The following is a 19,579-nucleotide window of genomic DNA, read 5'->3' as shown; positions in this document are numbered from 1 at the left end:
GGTGTCTATTAGACACCGCCAGCCATATTATAATGGGCATTGCCTTTCCGTGGCGGCGATGCCGCCATGGAAAGGCATGCGGTCTTCACAGTGGGGGCCCCCTGCGGGCCCCCAGAGTGAAGGAGGGGTGGAATTGCACATGGGGGGGTACCTGTGGTACCCCCTTTCATTTGCATAAACAAAGCGGCAGGCAATGCGCGGTGCCTGCCGCCTTGTTTATGCCAATGCTGAAAAGCATTTCTAGCATTGTGGCGGGCGGTGCTGAGGGCACCGCCCGCCACAATGCTAGAAATGCAGGATGTGCCCACCACAGTGGCGGGCACATCCTAATGCCACCCCCGGGGCCCCCGCCCTTATGGCGGGCGGTCCCAATCCCCGTCAGGATGGCGGGCGGGCATCCTAATGACCCCCCCTAATATCTTTAAAATTACATATCTCCGGTTCTACTGATTAGATCTTTGTTGTTTTAGAGTAAAATGATCTATCACATTTTTCCCTATTTTTTGAAATTGGTCTAGGGTTTTTCTTGAGTTGTGTTTTCACTTTATTACAGTTTGAAGGGTTGCATAAATACTTTACACATTGCCTCTAAGTCAAGCCTGATTGCTTTTGTGCTAAATTACGAGAAGGTTAAGCGCAGGTTAATTTGTGGTTTGCTTGTATTTTACCATGACAAAAATTGTGGTTGCTTCTTGAGTATGGTATACCGCCCCTCAACCAGTAACCCAATTTCCAAGAATTATGCATCTGAATCTGTTAATGCTAGCATTCATAGTTGGACATTTGTTTCTGAAGTACTTCTCTTATGTTTGGAGAAAATTTACAACGTTTACTGGAATAAAAACGGACCCAGGAGTGCTCAAGTAAATTAATAATAGTAAAAAAAAATTAATGCATAAAATGTAGGGTTGAAGACTTTATAGCAGGTGTAAATTTTAGCATGGCTAAATCTAACATGCAAATTTAATATTTACTTGTTTCTTATTGGGGTAATACTTACATAGTTCTTCCTCCTGTGATCTTTACAGGTCAGAAGTACCCGAACCAGACAGCAAAGCCAGAGCCGTTGGAGTGCTACAGCTGCATTGACAGGGGTGATGATGGCTGCGCTACAGAAAAGCTGGAGATTGTGCAATGCGTGAATGAACATGACGTCTGCATTGAGGCTGTGATGGGCGTCCAGTCCAGTAAGTGGTTTTAAAGGAAAACTTTGGAAGTTGGGCTTCTTATACCTGGAGGGATGGTTGCAGGAAGGCACTTCTCATCGGCCATCACAAGAATATTAGGCTCTCTGAGACCTGGGCAAAACATTGAGCTGAATCTGTCATCACAAGCCTGTCGCCAAGTATTAGGAGCTCTAGGATATGGGGAGATATCGGTCCACTATCCACTAGTAGAGCCTGTAAGTGTCATTTTAGGTACCAACAACCATATCCAGAAGCTACAAGTGCTTTATTAACAATTAATCGCAAAGCTATGTATGACCTGGCATGCTAGAGTACTTAGGGCCTGATGTATCTCTTGGCGGATTGGATACTCTGTCGCAACAATGAAAGATATCCTGTATATCACGAGATATAAATCATATGGGAAATATTGGGATTTATCTTCTGGCTGATGGTATATCGGTACAGTTGTGGAAGAGTATCCTGTTCTCCAAGATCTATCTCAGGCACTTAGGGGCCGATTATGATGGCGGACAGACCTGAGTCCGTCTGCAACCATAGAGTAGGAGGGAACCTCCGCATGGCCTGCGGAGTTCCCTCCTGTGCAATTAGGATGTGACCGCCACCCTGGCGGTCACATCATCTATTTTTACAGTTGCGGCGGGTGCGGCTTCAAGCTGCATCCGCCGCAATGGTAAAAATGCATACATTGCATTTGTATGCAGAAAGCGGCAGGCACCGTGCGCTGCCTGCCGATTTCTGCATACAAATGCAGGGGTGTACCATAGGTACCCCCCATGTCACCCTTCACCCAGGGGGACCGCAATGGGCCCCAGCAGTGAAGTTACACATGCTTTTCCACGGCAGAAAACCCGCTGCGGAAAAGCATTTTAAACAGCCCATTCTAATATGGCTGACGGTGTCTGAGAGACACCGTCACCATATTAGAGCTTTTCCGCCGCGGTTGTAAGCCAACCGCGACGGAAAAGCTGCGGACGGAAACCAGGACCCACAAGCCATCCTAATGTGGCGGTGGGTGTTTGGTGGGTCCGCTGCGGTTTTTCCGCATCCTCCGGCCCGGCGGTGGCTTCCGCCGGCCCGGAGGATGCAGAAAAACCGCAATTGTAATAGACCCCTAAATTTGTACTCACACAGCACAAGCTGCTATACATACTGTAGTAATCCACACAAAAGGTTGAGTTGAGATGACTTTTATTCAGTACAAGTCAAGTACAGCAACCATCAGCAAACCCACAAATACTGGTTTAAATTAGAACATTCACATTGATGCAATTCCACTGCATCATGAACGCATTATCTAATTCTAACAATTACCACATATCTTCCCCCCTATAGAATCAAAAAGAAAGAAAGTAAGAAAACATTAGAAAATGTAACACATTGCAAAGTACAATACATATCAATGAACTATTTTACAAATAATTCACATTCACAATTTGCATTGCATCAAAACATACTTACAAATGAGACACTTTACACAAACTACCAAAACTCCATTTCTTCCCATCGTCTAATTCAACCACAGAGCCTTTAACTGAAACAACTTTATGTGGCTGAGAAAACTTACTTTCCCCCTTTCTTACAAAACCAAACTTCCTCACAACAACCCAATCACCTTCTTTGAAAATTAAATCCTTAACATGTCTCCTACTATCAAATTCCATCTTGTTGCGCCACTGACAATCAACAGCTCTCGACCTCATCTTTTCCCTATCAACCCAAACTTGATTTTTCTCCTTCAACCACATTGGAGACTCCTTGGTACCTGGTTCTCTTCCCTTCAAAGCCACAAAAGGAGAAACTCCAGTAACTGAATGTGATGTAATTCTGTGACCCCACATCATTCTTCGCAACTCATCCTTCCAAGATAAACCATTAGCCAAGGAAAGCTGTATGGAATCCATTATCATTCCATTGACCCTCTCTACAAGTCCATTTGCCTTCGGACGGAACAAAGCCACTCTCTCATGACTAATGCCCAAACTTAGAAGAAAACTAGTCATATCTGAAGAAACTAACTGAACACCATTGTCAGTTATGAGAGTTTTGGGTACCCCTTCTTCCAGGAAAACCTCTTTCAAAAATGCAATCACATTTGAAGTGCAAATTTGCCCCATTGATTTGCAAGTAAACCACTTGCTATGGTAATCCACCAACACTAGCAAAAAACGATTATTGCAACCCAATTTGTCAATTGGACCCAAAACATCCAAGGCTAATTTCTCCCAAGGTTTCATGGGCAATTCCACACACCTCAACGGAGGTTCCCTTGTAATCTTCACTTTATCACTATTGCTACAAGCATGACAATCATGCACAAGATCCTCCACATTCTTGTCCATTTCTGGCCACCAATAAAATTCTCTCAACCTACATTTAGTCAGACTCCTACCTAGGTGTCCCTCATGTACAATTCTCAACAACTTTGACCTCAACAAAATTGGTGGAACTATCCTATTTCTTCTTAAAATTTTGTCACCTTGCAAACTAAGTTCATCCTTAACAGATATAAATTGCTTATGTACAATCTCTTCACTAGATCCTTCCCAAGAATTCATAATCAATTCTTTTATCTTTTTGTATTCCATATCCAACTCCAAAGCTTCTCTCCACTCTTCTTGACTAACAGCGAATTCACTGTCAATATTCACCACATAGTCTTCTAAAATTTCTATACAAATATCATCCTCTACTGGCATCCTAGAAAGACAATCTGCAATCCCACCCTAGTCGCTAAAATATGTAGTAATCCACACAAAAGGTTGAGTTGAGAGGACTTTTATTCAGTACAAGTCAAGTACAGCAACCATCAGCAAACCCACAAATACTGGTTTAAATTAGAACATTCACATTGATGCAATTCCACTGCATCATGACCGCATCATCTAATTCTAACCATTACCACATACTGTGTATAAAACTCTTTGCGTTGCTAACTTTGGATCTCTCTAGACCTATTCCCAGTGGAAAAGTACAACTTCTTGCAGTTCAAGAGATTGAGTAAGGCCTTCTCATTCTAACTTATCGGTCTGCCCTCAACTTATTGCAGCGGTTGGATGGCCATATTCGTTTTGTTTAGCACAGAATAATAATGGGATACTGATGACGCACAAGAATGCGTCCAAGTCTGCTGGTGACAACTTGGAAAGTGAAAATCTACTTAGGTCTTGGAACCAGGGCAGAGATGTTTGGCCGGAGCCTGGAAAATGTATCCATTTATTCATTTGCCGCGTGTATATAGCGCTACCCTGCCCATGCGGTATTAGAGTTCTTTATAGTAGAAGATCAATAGTTAAATGGTCAAGTCAATAAGAGGGATTTCAAGCGAAGCATCAGAGGGGGGTGTAGATGATTTATGGTGAAACGACAAGAGGGCAGGGTTTAGGCACGAGGACATGTATTTATGTGTCAGTCCAAAACAGTTGACTCCTCAAGAGTAATTGGGGTTATAGCTCAAGGGGGTGGGGTGAATTTGTACAGTGAGATAAAAGGCACTTCAGCTGACGCTTATAAAGGTTGTTTAAAGAGAAAGGTTTTTAGAGTGGTGTTACTCAGTTGCTCTAAAAACCGCCTTCAGGATTATATTAAGTGACTGGTCTCGTGTTATAGAGACACTGGGAGTGTCAAAGATGAAGGACCATACTCCAGTATTCTGCCAATGAAAAGCATGCCTCCCACAGGAAATGTGGGGAGTTCTGGACAGGATGGTGACTGCCTTTTTGTTACCAAGATTGTTAAAGGTAAGACAGTCACATGCAGGCAAGCACCTGACATGCGACTGACCTCCCCCACCAGTACCAGTGTTTCACTCTAGTCTTGATGTACTGAAAGGGCAGTCAGCGTTTGTGGCTCACATATGTTGCAAATTCCTAATGGAGTTTCCTTCCTTTTTTTTTTTGCAATAAACAAGCTGTCACTATTTATGACTATTTTTGACTCCTTATTTTAACCAAAGAGATTCACATGTTCCCAGTCGTTTCCTTATGTTTGCCTTTTAAAAAACATCCTTCATTCTATGTCAACGTGAAAATACAATTAATTATATGTGCTCGTGGGCCAGGGAGCTTCTTCTCCATTTGCGTCTGTGGGTAGCAAGAGGACAACAGGTTTATTCGAAAGTAATGGCAGCATGTGGGGGGGGGGGGTGTCCTAGAGTGTATCTGCAGTGAGGGTCTCCCAAGTGATGCTTACCCAACAGATTACCTCTCATCAGTGGTTGAACCTGTGACCCTGACCTCTGGTTTCCTCTTCCAGGTCATGACCATTTCAGCACCGTCATCAAGCACTGTGGCCTGGGCGGACCCGGCAAGGTGGACAAGGCGTTGCCCTACAACGGACTGACGGTCTTCATACAGGTGCAGCAATGCAACACGAGCCGCTGCAACAACATTATCGACCTGGCCAAGTACAGGCTCATTCCCATCGGTGAGTGCTGCTCGCTCACGCCTCCTTGTAGGCCGGTCCTGCTGCTAGTATTACCAGTCAAATCCGCAAGGTCTCTGTTTCACTGGTAACTCCAGAGTATTCTAGGGGCGGGAGGGCACAAGTCTCCTTAATCCTACTCAGAGTTTTGTGAAGTTACAGAGTTCACCTATAAACCTAAAACATATCGCTGTGGCATATACTAAACTCTGCTCATTCACTGTGTGCTGCCAATGCCATCCTCTGCCCACTGGCTGTCTCTGCTACCAGTGCCATCCTCTGCCCACTAGGTGTCTCTGCTGCCAATGCCATCCTCGGACCACTGGCTGTCTCTGCTACCAGTGCCATCCTCTGCCCACTAGGTGTCTCTGCTGCCAGTGCCATCCTCTGCCCACTAGGTGTCTCTGTTACTAATGCCATCCTCTGCCCACTAGGTGTCTCTGCTGCCAATGCCACCCTCTGCCCACTAGGTGTCTCTGCTGCCAATGCCACCCTCTGCCCACTAGGTGTCTCTGCTGCCAGTGCCATCCTCTGCCCACTAGGTGTCTCTGTTACTAATGCCATCCTCTGCCCACTAGGTGTCTCTGCTGCCAATGCCACCCTCTGCCCACTAGGTGTCTCTGCTGCCAATGCCATCCTCTGCCCACTAGGTGTCTCTGCTGCCAATGCCATCCTCTGCCCACTAGGTGTCTCTGTTACCAATGCCACCCTCTGCCCTCTAGGTGTCTCTGCTTCCAGTGCCATCCTCTGCCCACTAGGTATCTCTGCTACCAGTGCCACCCTCTGCCCACTGGGTGTCTCTGCTACCAGTGCCATCCTCTGCCCACTAGGTGTCTCTGCTTCCAATGCCATCCTCTGCCCACTAGGTGTCTCTGCTTCCAATGCCATCCTCTGCCCTCTAGGTGTCTCTGCTACCCATGCCATCCTCTGCCCACTAGGTGTCTCTGTTACCAATGCCGTCCTCTGCCCACTAGGTGTCTCTGCTACCAGTGCCATCCTCTGCCCACTAGGTGTCTCTGGTACCAGTGCCACCCTCTGCCCACTGGGTGTCTCTGCTACCAGTGCCATCCTCTGCCCACTAGGTGTCTCTGCTTCCAATGCCATCCTCTGCCCACTAGGTGTCTCCGCTGCCAATGCCACCTATGCCCACTAGGTGTCTTCGCTGCCGATGCCATTCTCTGCCCACTAGATGTCTCTGCTGCCAATGCATCCTCTTCCCACTAGGTGTCTCCACTGCCAATGCCATCCTCTGCCCACTAGGTGTCTCCGCTGCCAATGCCATCCTCTGCCCTCTAGGTGTATCTGCTACCAATGCCATCCTCCGCCCAGTAGGTGTCTCTTCTACAAATGCCATCCTCTGCCCAATTGGTGTCTCTGCTGCCAATGCCATCCTCTGCCCTCTCGGTGTCTCTTCTACCAATGCCATCCTCCGCCCACTAGGTGTCTCTTCTACAAATACCATCCTCTGCCCTCCAGGTGTCTCTGCTGCCAATGCCATCCTCTGCCCTCTCGGTGTCTCTTATACCAGTGCCATCCTCTGTCCACTAGGTGTGTCAGCAGACTGACTGCTCACATGGTGCTGCCAGCCCCATATTTTGAGGCATCATTTTATGGCTACTGGTACCTCAGTTGTGTCTTTCATTCATTAATCGCTCATAGGGAATTAATGAGCACATAAGCAGATAATGCATGTCTGCAGCACTATTTGTAAAAAAAAAAAAAAACAGCATCGTTTTGTAACTATTTGGTAATATGGCGTACATGCAGGGACAACTTTATACGCCCAGTCTGCGGATTGTTTCTGTCACCAGAGCTGAAAGCAGGAATCATGAAAGTGCGCATGCTCCTGTCCAGCTGTTTTTTTTTTTTGTTTTTTTGTGCTGGTCTTTGGGATAGATCTTGCTGTTACGCCTGGCTATTTGTCATCCAGAAAAATATACATAATAAATATACCACAGAGGGACTTCTCGTAAGTGGAAATCATCCCATTGGTCTGTTAAAGTGTCATTCACATTTTACTTCCGCCCACTACAGCATAAAGTTGTTCAGGTCTGGACGCTTACACGTTTTCCGGTCCAGGTCTTCTCCTGTCCGATGGATGGGCAACTGTTTCCGGAACCCACAATGTCGCCAAATACTGGAATATGTAGTAGGGACGTCCCCTTGAGAAGCTGCCACCTTCTCAGGAGAAAAAATGCAAGGGTATGAAAAACGTCTTAGCTGGATGAAGGATTCAAAGGATTAAAGAAAACCAGGAATCCGGTATTCAATCGTGGAATTTTCCAGGAGCCAGGAATGAAGATCAGCAAGAGGAGGGAGCGAGGAAACAAACGAAGGAACATGGCTTTGTTGCGACGCACACTCCAACTTGATTGAAACCTTTCACGACCATGAAAAGTAAATAAAATCAAACATCATATGACCAGAAACACAAAGGGTTGGGAAAACCAGACAGGAATCAATGAAGGAATAGAACTGGTAACCTGGTAACTTGTTCCAAACTAGCTGTGGATCTGCTTTTAAAGGAAGCAGGATAACCTCAGGCAGGAGATTGATATTTTGGACCTCGAGGCACAAGGAGCAGCAGCTATAAGCCCAGGAGCACAAGGGGAGGCAGCCATGGGTGACTGAAAATCACCCAGAGTTGTGGACTTCATGCGGTGTTTCCTGAGACAGGGGAAACGCAGAACCACACAAAGCACCATGAGAGATGTGTACAAGAAAATGTTGGAGCGTGGTGTAGCGCCAAATTTGGCAACGCCATGCTCTGACATTATCAAAATGCAGGGATGCACTGTATTTACAAACATATGGCACACCCCTGCGTTTCCCCTAGCACGAGTACTAAAATATGTTGCCTCTCGCCAGCGCAGCCCCCTTGCACCAAGTTTCAGGGGTGTCTGCGCTGCAGGGGCAATTGTTTATTTGCAGGAAGGAGGACTTCCTGCACATAAACAATCATTAAAGACAATTTGCTGTTTCTATGAAAGAGCATAATACTATCATCATCCTAAGACCAGGTTTTTCAGGCCCTAGGTTTTAGCGCGACCTCATCCTTGTAAATATGGGGCCGCGTCAAAAAGCAATGAGTATTGCGGTGGAACGCCCATGGCAACAGGTGACTGCTGCTGAAAGGGGTATATTTACAAGGTGGCGTTAAGTTAAGCCACATTAAGTGGATTTACTCCACCTTGTAAATATGGGGTATGGAGCAACGCCACCGGAGCGGCGGAAAAATTGATGCCCAGGTGGTGTTGCAAGATTGTAAATATGCCCCTCTGTTTCTTGGATGTCACAGTTGCACCAACAGCATGGGGCAGTGGTAAGTCTACTTTATCCTTTGTCTCTCTTCACTCTTAGTGATTGCACACAGCCTTTGCACATTGTTTAAATACGTCAAAAAAGGTCCTCGCTCTTTTTTTTATCTCAAAGTGTTTATGTTTTTTGTCACTGTAGCTGCCTGTGATTTTTTTATTGCAAGCGTATGGCAGCCCTGATTAAATTGACAGTATATATATATATATATTTTTTTTTACATATACTTGCTGTATTTTTTTTTTTGTAAGAATTAGACATTGCTGCATCTGGACAAAACGATACCTACCAGCTTTACCAGCGCTTGCTTTTCTTTGCACGCACAGAAGAAGGTTGATCTTTCTTCCTATGGCCTGCATGATGAAAGGTGCCCGATCCTACATCAGAGGGGTACAAGTATTTGTAGCACCAGTTCTGAGTCATGCAAAAGTCTATTTTCAAGCACTATGGATTTCCTAAAAAGCTTTATCTGCACCACTCTGTACATTCAAACCAAGGAGTAGAACAGGTTATAGTGCCTGGAGACCCTCAGGTGTGAAGCAGATGCGCTATTTAAATCCTGATAGATTGAACTGCATTTCCTAGAACCACTACTGTACACTTCTGGTACATATAGCAATTCAGGCACCTTCAATGCAATATAAAAGAATAACAATTCAAAATTGCAAGATACTACTTTAAGTCTTGAAAAAAGAACACCATCTAGCCTCAGGCTAAACTCCAATGGGTTCCTGCAACCATAAATTGGAGATTGGAGGAAAATGTGTGTAAACAGAGCGAATTAAGAAAGTGCAGTTTTTGTACACGTAAAGGCTGCATTTTCCGCTCTGATTAGACCACCCTTTTTAGGTCGAGCCTAGAGTCAGCGCTCATGGGCTGCTCTGCAAGACATGCAGCATGTCCTCCAGGGGCATTGATAACGCCCCCTGGCTTCCCATTGGCTCCTTTGTGTGTTTTTAGACATTTCCATCCTTGTATTGACTAATTCTCATGTTTATCCCGCCTTTTGGTGGGTGGTTCCGGTCCCTGGCGACTGGTCCTGTTAATTGTGGTATTGCCCTTCTGTTTTATTTCATCAAGTTGTTACACCTTTTTTTTGTTTCCTTGTTTTGAACAGCTCTTTGCGCACATTTTTGCGCTTCCCTTTATAACAGTGTTGCAACTCAAATCAACCTAAAAAATGGTGGCAGCTTCAGTAGGCCGGCACCTGCAGGTAACATTTTAGTTATAATCAGTGCGACATCTGCCACAGCCTCATCTATAAGTATTGCGGCTGCATGCATTTCTTTTGTCCATGTCAGTTTTCTCCTCCCCTACCCAGCTTATTCAGAATTACAGCATGTGAGTACTGTCAAAGACAGAATTCGCAGTAAGCAATAAGCAGACTGAGGAGACTGCAGTCAGAAACAATATGAACATTAATTTACCGACTTTGTTCAACAGAGATTTAAAAAAAACAAATAAAAACCTTAACGAAGACAAAATTTACCTTTTTTTAAGTTTAAAGTAGCTTTATTAAAGCATAAGAAGAACAAGGGTACAACTTACAGCATGGATCAAAAGTAACCAGAGAGACATAGTACATATAGATAAGGGTCATAATAAGAATATGTTATACAACAGTGGAACTAATTAGCAAAAGAGGAAGTCAAAATGGAAAAATGTACCATATTAACTTAAAATTTTTGATCCATACTAATATAATAAAGAGGGAGCCCAAACTTTTGAGGCGGGTAATCTCAGTAACCACAGCACCAATCACAACACCCAATACAGCATTGGAAAGGGCAGTTGCAGCAGAAGGACCTAGGCTATGCATACGCCCACCATATACATTTAGAAGGTAAAAGAACTGTGCCAGCAAAGTAGTCCCTTGTGGGCGTGTGCTGGGGGCGTGACAAACCCTGGGGGCTTGTGGTACGTTACGCCCTTCATGCCATATCTCATATCCTGTGCTGGGGGCGTGGGCGTGTGCGGGGCGCGGCATTATGAAAAAAAAAGCGAGTGTACATTCCAGCTCCGGGTGTGCTTGCCCCGTGCTCCCAGTGACGTGCACCTGCTTTACTGATGTAGGTCAGGCATGGCGCTATTCCCAAGGGCCGGAAGGAGCGCAAACAGGGGCCATTGTGCAGGAAATGTAATCTCGCCTTATCGTCTGGTGATGCCTAATGCGCACACTGGAGATTTACCACTTCCGTTGCGCACAGGCCTCGTGCAACGCCCATCCGGAAACAAGGCCCTCCTCCACGGAAATAGCAAGAAACGGCCTATCCCTCCCCCGGTAAGTACATTGCTGGCACGGCGGGCCACATCTCCAGCAACATACTCATATTGTTTCACCACCCATTTGAAAAATGCACAGGTCTCTCTCATTATTGGCCAGCACCGAGATACACTTGTAGACACACCTCCCGCCAGAAGTTCTATGGAGGGCGCTCACATATTAGGATTTAGGCATTTGTTATGGTCATTTTTATTGGGCAATATTTTGATTTCTGGGGGCGTGGCCAATGGGCGCGACAATTTGCCAGCAGCAATTCATACCTGGACAATGTCGGGACGGGCTGCTAGTATTTCTATAAAAAGACAAAAGAAAAAGAAAAATAGGGAAAAAAAGGGGAGGGGAAGAAGGGAACACATAAGAAAAATCCACCATTATTTACAGAAAAAAAATCAAATTTAACAACAAAATGTACCTCGGTGTTGAAATGAAGCGGCCCATGGCCATCCGCTGCCTAACGAGTGAGGGGTCAAGTCAACATAACCTAATGAGAGTCGTTAAGATTCACGCATGAGGTCACTAATACACCAAACTCATAACGCACATCTCTCTTTACACTTCAGATTAGTACTTGGTGCTCATGGAAAAAACTTCCAAAGAGCTATGCGCGGAGGGGCCAGGGCACCGGTGCAGCGTGTCTCTCGGACAGACTCTTTGAATCCCTGGATACCAGAGGCTTGGGAGGCTGCCCTCCTTGGCATGGAACACTCCTTCTGTAAACAGAGCATGTACTCCACCATATCATAACTATTAAATGCTTCCATATTCTGATCAGAGGCAATTATTGAAGTAGGGGACCGTTTCTAGGTGTTTTGCCGCTCTAGGCGAGAATAGAAAAAAGCCACCCCTCCCTTTTTCTCCTAATTTTCTCAATGTTTTCGCTGTTTGATTTCAAATAAAAAAAAAATCTCCTCCTTTTGCCACCCTAGGTGACCGCCTAGTCTTGCCTAATGGTAGAAACGGCCCTGGAAGTAGCTGCTGTAGCTTAGGGAGTGGGAGGAAAGGGAGCGGCAGACTTCGCCATCTCTTTGTAATTGTGTTTGCGTGTTACACAGTTACAGCAAAGAACATTGACAATGTACTAGAGATCTCACCTGATAGAGCGACCCAGAAATAGTTATGTTACTTCAAAAATAAAAGGCACACTAGTCGGGGTACGAATTCACTGAGCATCATGAACATGGATATAAATATATATTTTAGTAGATCGCAACAATGAGCCAGTTTGCTGTAGACTAAACGTTTCCCCTGTCGAATTCAAATACGTAATTAAGGGTAGCGTGAATTCCGGTGGCTTTTGTGGCATTGGCTACTACAATCAGTTGATGAGAAACAAGTACCAGCATGCAATGCTATAGAAACAAGCATTTGCACTGCAATAGGTCTCACATTTATGCAAGTTTAAGCTATTGGCATTGTAAATGACACTGCCTGGTATTTATGTTTAAAAAACGCAAACAAAAATAAAAAGCATTGTTATTTGCAATGTCAATAGCTCAAACTCGTGTAAATGCGAGACCTATTGCATTGCAAATGCTTGTTATGGCGTGTCCTGTGGGCAGGTGGGGGCAAAGGTACACTTACAGCAGACAGGGACAGTGAGGTCAAAGCAACATAGTCCAAGAAGCAGGGGCAAAACAACACTGACAAAATGCAGGGAGGGGAAAAACAGATGACATTTGAAGAGTATGGGGCAAAGCAACACGAACTACAGGGAGGGTGAGCATAAAGCAATAAGTATGATGGAGCAAAGCAACTCAGACAGTGGTCAGGGAAGGCAGGCGCCTTTTATATGAACCCTAGGTTAAAGTTCTTATTAAAAAAAAACACAGTGGCCAGAGTGGGTCAAACACAAAATAGTATTACAAAAACAAGATTTTCTTGTTCAATCTCACACTACTGCAGTCCAAAGGAAAACGGGGTTTAAATAAAACATTTTTTGTGTACAATCCAAATACAAGGTGCATTATTTCAAAATAGACAGACACTGTGGTCAGTAGTGCAAGCTGTACGACAGCTAAGGTTCGCGCAAGAACCACACTCCACGCTGTTACTTGAAGCGTAAAAGGCCATTTTATTAGGGCAAGGTTGCAAACATTTAGTCTTTATTAAAGAGTACATAACTGCAATAAATATATTTTTCACCACCCATACTGAGTCATTCTTCATTCACCCTTCTCAAAACCATCTTTTCCCCATTTACGCTGTGACCTCCTTCTTCTCCCAATTCTCACCTTCACTTGCCCTCCAAGCATCCTCTGTTGAATTTCCTTCATTGCCTCCCGAGCCCTGCTATCAGTCACCCGTGCACCGTTCACCCCCCGAGGGGTGGACCTGCCTGTATGTGACTCACCACCCCTCTAAAGCACCGTAACATCGCTGCTCTGTAACCTGCCCTAAGCTGGCACGCTCAGACCCAACAAACTACCCCAAGCCCTTGCTTAAGACCTGTAGGGTGGGGGGGGTGTACAAACTTTCCTTTCTAACCCCCAGGTGGTGCTCAGGTGTCAGGAAGAGGCTGAATCTTCCACTCCTGATACCTTATATCCCCTCCCAGCTCCCGCCTCTTCCTTTGCCCCTCTAATCCCATCCCCTCCTTGTCCTTCCAGCCGTTGTGTGAATACTCCAGGGGAAGACTGGTCTGCGACCTTTACTTAAAAGCAGGAGAACTAACTGCTGTCAGTAGTCAAAAGAAATGTGGCCCATCTTTAGTGAAAGAGAAAAGGAGGAAACAGAGCTGCAGTCAGTTTTGATGTAAATTCTATAAAAAACACACAAGTGATGTTCTGAGACGGCCTCGTCGCAGCCAATTTGCGTTTGCAACACTACTAAAGGCGCTAGCACCCTCCACCTCCACGTTAGAGGTCCTTAGTGGTGTTAGCGGAAGTAAATAGGTACGTTTTAGTGGTGAAAGCAGGAGAGCTATATGCTGTCAGTGGTCAAAAGAAATGTGGCCCATCTTTAGTGAATGAGAAAAGGAGGAAACGGAGCTGCAGTCAATGGCAAGAGCAGAAACACTCAGCTGTAGTCTAGGGGTGAAAGTCAGGGTCCTGGCTGTAGGTGGAGGGGAAAGCAGTGAGACCCAGCTGCAGTTATGAGCAAAAGCTGAATACTCCACTGCGATTTAATGGCGAAATCGGGGTCACCGGCTGAGCTCAGCAGCACAATCGTGGCACACACCAAGGCGGAAGAGATGCCGCGATGAAGGAGATGCTGTGCATGCTGCGAGCAAAGAGACGCTGTGTGCGTTCACAATCTCTAGTCCGAATGGGCGAGCCGGAAAGGAGACAGGGCGCGTGCACATCTCCTGTCCGTACGCGTGCAAATCTCCTGTCCCCCTTCGTTGGAGCAGGGGAGTGAAGTTTGGGTCTTGGTGTGGCTCAACAGTGTGAATGTGGCACGCACGGTGTGCATGTAGGCTCCCCTCGGTACCTGGCTGTGGACTGTGCCATCCTCAGGGGTGCTCTTACAGGGACGCCAGCGGTTGGAGGGGCTCCGCGGTGACACCTTCAGTGCAGTCCCGGGGCATTGGGGCTCTGCCACAGGAGTTGCAGGGAATGAGCAGGGATGATGGCATGGGCATCCCAGTTTATGATCACGCAGGCCGGGGCTGACCTACGGGAGGGTCGGCCGTCCTTCATGCTGTGCAGAGCACGGTGGCACTTTGATGTGGGGGGTGCAAATGAGACGCTTTCGGCTTGAAATGTAGCTGTTGCAAATAGGGTGCCGCCGTAAGTCAACTGTTGCTGGATATAATGTTTTGTTGTCTCAGTAGGTGTTTTGCTGCATCTGTGACACCGGGATAGCCGTGGCACAGCACAATAGGATGCAGGGGGCCATTGGATGGGGGGAGGGGAGTCATCTCCTGGTGGCTGTCACAGTAGGGTGACAGGCCGGTGGGACAATGGGGCAGGGTTATCAGTGCTCTGCACTTCTGTTGACTGGCGCTGGCTTTGCTTCACATGCAGAGTGGATTTCGGGAGCTGCTTGTTTCCTCGGATGGCGGGTTTGGGCCCAGTGTTTCTTTCCCAGACTTTCATCCTTCCGAAGCCCTTAATTAACCTCACTGCATCACATGCTTGGAATGGCCTCATCTGATAGAGTGGAATGGCTCACCGGTTAGAGGCGGCAGACCCGAGAGCAGAGGACGGCCTGGGAACAGGGTTCGATTCCCGACGCGGCGGGGTTGTGGACCAGGGTCAGCGGACTCGATAATTCTCATCTCAGTGCCTACTCTAACCAGGGATCACACTCGGCAACTCTGGGCATTAGCTTGCCTCATCTCCACAATGGCCCCCCCCATATGCCGGGGATGCCTGGTTTCACCTTGGAGAAACCCAGTAAGGACCATCTCACAGGGGAAGCCAGGACGGGTTCCCCAGCGGTCTGCTGCACAGAAATACTCCTTCGGGAGTCGATTCTAGCGCATTACAAACCCACAATTAATTTATTAATTAATTAATCTGACTCAGCTGAAACACTGTGAGCCAGAGCAAATAGGCAAAAGGGAGAGTCTCCACCATGATATCATGTAACATTCACAAAACAGCGGGGTGTATTACTTCTCAGCTGATCGGTGAGTTTTAAAATCACAACTTCAGTTGTGCAAAATTGTGTTTTTCTGCTTGGATATTTAGGTAGTTTCCTGGCCTATGAAGCAGTAAAGTTTATTTACCTAAATCAAGGCAGAGAGACTCTGCAACAAAAGAGATGCCGTGCACGCCGCGAGCAAAGAGACACTGTGCACGTGCACAATCTCCAGTCCAGATGGGCGACCCAGAAAGGAGACGGGGCATGTGCACATCTCCTGTCCCCCTTCGCTAGCCAAATCGACGACAATAGATGTCGCCAAGGCGATCAGCGCATGCGCTGCATCACTAGGCAAGACCTAAAGAGGGGCAAAAGTGTTGCGTTTTAATTGATACACAGTAATTCATAACCTGGCTAAAGTATACGTAGGAGGCATGCCTCATAGTTTAGTTAGTGTTCTTTAGCACTCGTTGGCCACAATCAATCAATCAGATATTTGTGTAATGTTTTTTCAGTCCCCTGCCCTGGTAAGGGTTACACACGAATGGTTTCTAGGTTGTCTTAGACTGCATGTAGTTTATTGCAGGACACTGTCGTCCCTGTGCTGATGCCCCTCTTCCCTTGTTGTGAGCGTTTATCACTATACCCTATTTTCAATCCCGCAGCAGCATGGCTATATCTCTCCCCATAGATCGGCAAACAATTATGATATTTAAAAGGGCACACAGGACAGTGCGTGTTTGGATATACCCTCCCTGTTATTCTTGGCTCTGGACTGTTATCGCAAACACTAGAATAAAGAAGCAGGAAGGTGCTGCTAAAAAAAACGACTCTCTATCCTGATCTACTGGGAAACTATCGCCACCATGTCACTTCTGCCAGGTATTAGTTAGATCACTGAGAAGCACGTTAACTCAGCCCTTTCTACATTTCTGGAATGCTATAGTTACCTTCACCCCTCACAGACTGGATTTCGACCCCAACAAGGTACTGAGACCACCCTCCTAGCAGTGGTTGAAGAGATCAAGAAAATCTTAGACGGGGAGGCGGAGCAGTCATCATTCTTTTGGATCTCAGTGCTGCCTTAAACACTGTTAACAACCACATTCTGATTTAGAGACTTAAAGGGGTGGGAGGGACTGGGGGGAGGGCGTTAATTAGCTACAGTACTTTCTGGATGATGGGTCATTCCAGGTCTTTGAAGAAAATGCTACTTCAAAACATATTCCTCTTAGCTGTGGTGTCACAAATGGGTCGTATCTGAACCCCACTCTATTTAACGTTTATATGAGCCTGCTAGCAGAGATAGTGAGGCCTTTCGGGGCTCACCTAGGCTGACGACACACAACTTGTTGTCACCCTTAACCACTCCGACAATTCTTTGCCAGGCTTACGACCCTGCTTGAAGAAGTTTACAAACTGGATGCAGCAGTCATACCTGAAACTGAATGGTGACAAGACAGAGCTGATGCTCCTAGGAAATGTTTCCAACTTTAACGTAGGAGTGCTATGGCCAGTTTGTCTTGGTCCAGCTCCCAAGCCTTAGGACCAGATCAAAAGTCTGGGTATTTGGCTTGATCATAACCTGAATTTTAAGCAGCAGGCCTTGAAAGTTGCAGCCAGCTGCTAGGGTATCCTTAGGATGTTGCAAAAAATCCTCCTTCTTCTACCTTGTCTCGCCAGAAGACTTATGGTCCTCAACCATGCAAATGCTCTCTAATTAGGTGTGCCACCTCATTAAGTTACGGACTGTACAAAACTGCGCAGCACGTATGCCCCTGCGGATCCCTTATCATCAATCAGCTAAACCAGCTCTTGTCACCCTTCACTGGCTCCCTTTACAGGAGAGAATTAAGTTCAAGGCTCTCTGTATTGCACACAAGACATTAGCTGGAAAGGTAGCGCCTATTAAACGCTCCATCATCTCACCTTACTGCTCGAACAGTGGCCTGCACTCGGACAACCGCCGCCTTGCTATAGTTCCCAGAATCAGAAAGACAAGAAGTGGGGGCCGTTTGTTTTCTTTTAATGCCTCCAGGTTATGGAATACCCTCCCCCTCCATCTCTGTCTTGAATCTAACTATTTAGCTTTTCGGAAATCCCTCAAAACATGTCTCTTTCATTAATGTTGATTAGTAGTTCTCTCTTTTGTGATTAGTGCTGTGATGCCCTCGGGTAGCTACGCACTCAAGAAATGTTTTTCTAATAATAATAATAATAATAATAATAAATACAGAATAATAGCCTGACTTCACATTTTTAGACGAAACAATATTTGAAAGTTTCATCTTGATGCCTCCTCCCGCCCTCCTCTTGCTGTCTCTTGTTTTTGACCCTCTTAAGTACGATGTCTAGATTCCGCTGTTCCTTATGTTATGTTATCTGAAGCCGCCACAGGTATGTGCCAGATTTCTGTCCCCTCCTCCATGCACAGCGGTTGCCGAGCTCCTGCCAGCGGGCCGAGTAGCTTGCTGTTTATTACCTTCTTCAGTAATCAGCTTTCTCAGAAAGCTGATTAATGAGGAAGGTAGTAAAATTAAATGAATAATTTTTTTTTTTCTTGTGGTCGTCTCTCGAAATCCCCCACGGCCCCACCGCACTTCTGGATGATGAACAGAAGGTGAGAGCTGAGACAGACTTACCTTTCCAGCCAGCTCTGTGTTCTGCATAAACTCCATGATCAGCATACCAATGTAACCACAACTCAACAGTCCGAATTTGTATTTGTTTTTACAGGCTGTTGTTCAGTACTCTTGCAGTTGCACACAGAATATATATAGTGCTGTTGACCTTACACAAAGCACTTGTCTTTTAGTCCAAGTGTTAAAAAGCCTTGTTTTTGTTGCAGCTCTTTCTCTTTGCTCACCTCCACCGTATTTATTTTAAACAACAAAATTGTTGTTACTATAAATTAATGATGGCGGTCTTGTGTTTAAGCTGATTTATATCTATCTTATTTAATTGTTTTGGCTGCCAAAGTGTTGCACTTTAACTTCTTCAGAGGGTTTAGGACACTGTAAGCAGACAGAATTTCAGGAAACAAATGTCATAGACCAGCACAGCACCACCACCTCAGCATGACTCAGCACCACCTCAGCACCATTCAGCACCAGCAGCGCATCACCACCTCAACATAACTCAGCACCACCTCAGCACCAGCCAGCACCACTTTAGCACCACAGCATCAGCACAGCACCACCCCTACATCAGTGCAACACTACTGTAGCATCAGAACAGCACCACTTCAGCATCAGTCATTGTCACTCATCACCACTAGAGTAGCACCACTGGAGTAGCACCATTGCAGCACCACTGACCATCACTCATCATCACCTGCACAACCTCAGTTGAAGAACCGGGTTTTCAAGAACCCAGCGGCGTCAGGGACACGCCCAGAGTCCTCTAGGCTCCCTTGCCTTGGTATACAGAGACACGGAATACTTCTAGGTAGCGTCAGAGATCAAATTTATTAGCTGCAGCTAGTAGCAGAAATCCCAGCAATACAACACGGTGTACAACTCAAGAAACTGCTCAAATTTACTAAGGCGAGACATCCCTATTTATGCACAAAAAGGTACATTTAAAATGCACACCCCTGCACCAAAATTCAACCAATAGAAAGTACATGACATCACACAGCATCATACAGAAAAAGCTCATTTTACAGTGTCCCAACCCACAAGTTAATATTTAGGCATATCTAAATATTAATCTGGAAGGCCCGCACAAACCCTTAATTGAAAGCATAACCCATGAAATGGAGAATTAGTCAGGAAAAGTAGTTTCAGATAATGTGCCAGATAACAAAAACGTAAAGAAACTTTAAAAGTTAACAAATGTCTTG

The 19,579-nt window shown here is 45.8% G+C and overlaps 1 protein-coding gene across 1 annotated transcript in view; it reads left to right on the top strand.

Annotated features, from left to right (window-relative positions):
* Positions 1 to 19,579, top strand: part of LOC147700978 (ly6/PLAUR domain-containing protein 3-like) — a 107,243-nt gene that overhangs the window by 55,373 nt on the left and 32,291 nt on the right. The window contains exons 2-3 of the mRNA XM_086929811.1: positions 1,029 to 1,187; positions 5,442 to 5,612. Of these exons, the coding sequence (XP_086785937.1) occupies positions 1,029 to 1,187; positions 5,442 to 5,612 (330 nt within the window). The remainder of the gene's footprint in view (positions 1 to 1,028; positions 1,188 to 5,441; positions 5,613 to 19,579) is intronic.

Source organism: Lissotriton vulgaris, chromosome 7 (assembly GCF_964263255.1).
Source record: "Lissotriton vulgaris chromosome 7, aLisVul1.2, whole genome shotgun sequence".
Lineage (NCBI taxonomy): Eukaryota > Metazoa > Chordata > Amphibia > Caudata > Salamandridae > Lissotriton > Lissotriton vulgaris.
The sequence above is the reverse complement of the archived record's forward strand: the minus strand, read 5'-3'. Positions and strand labels throughout refer to the sequence as shown.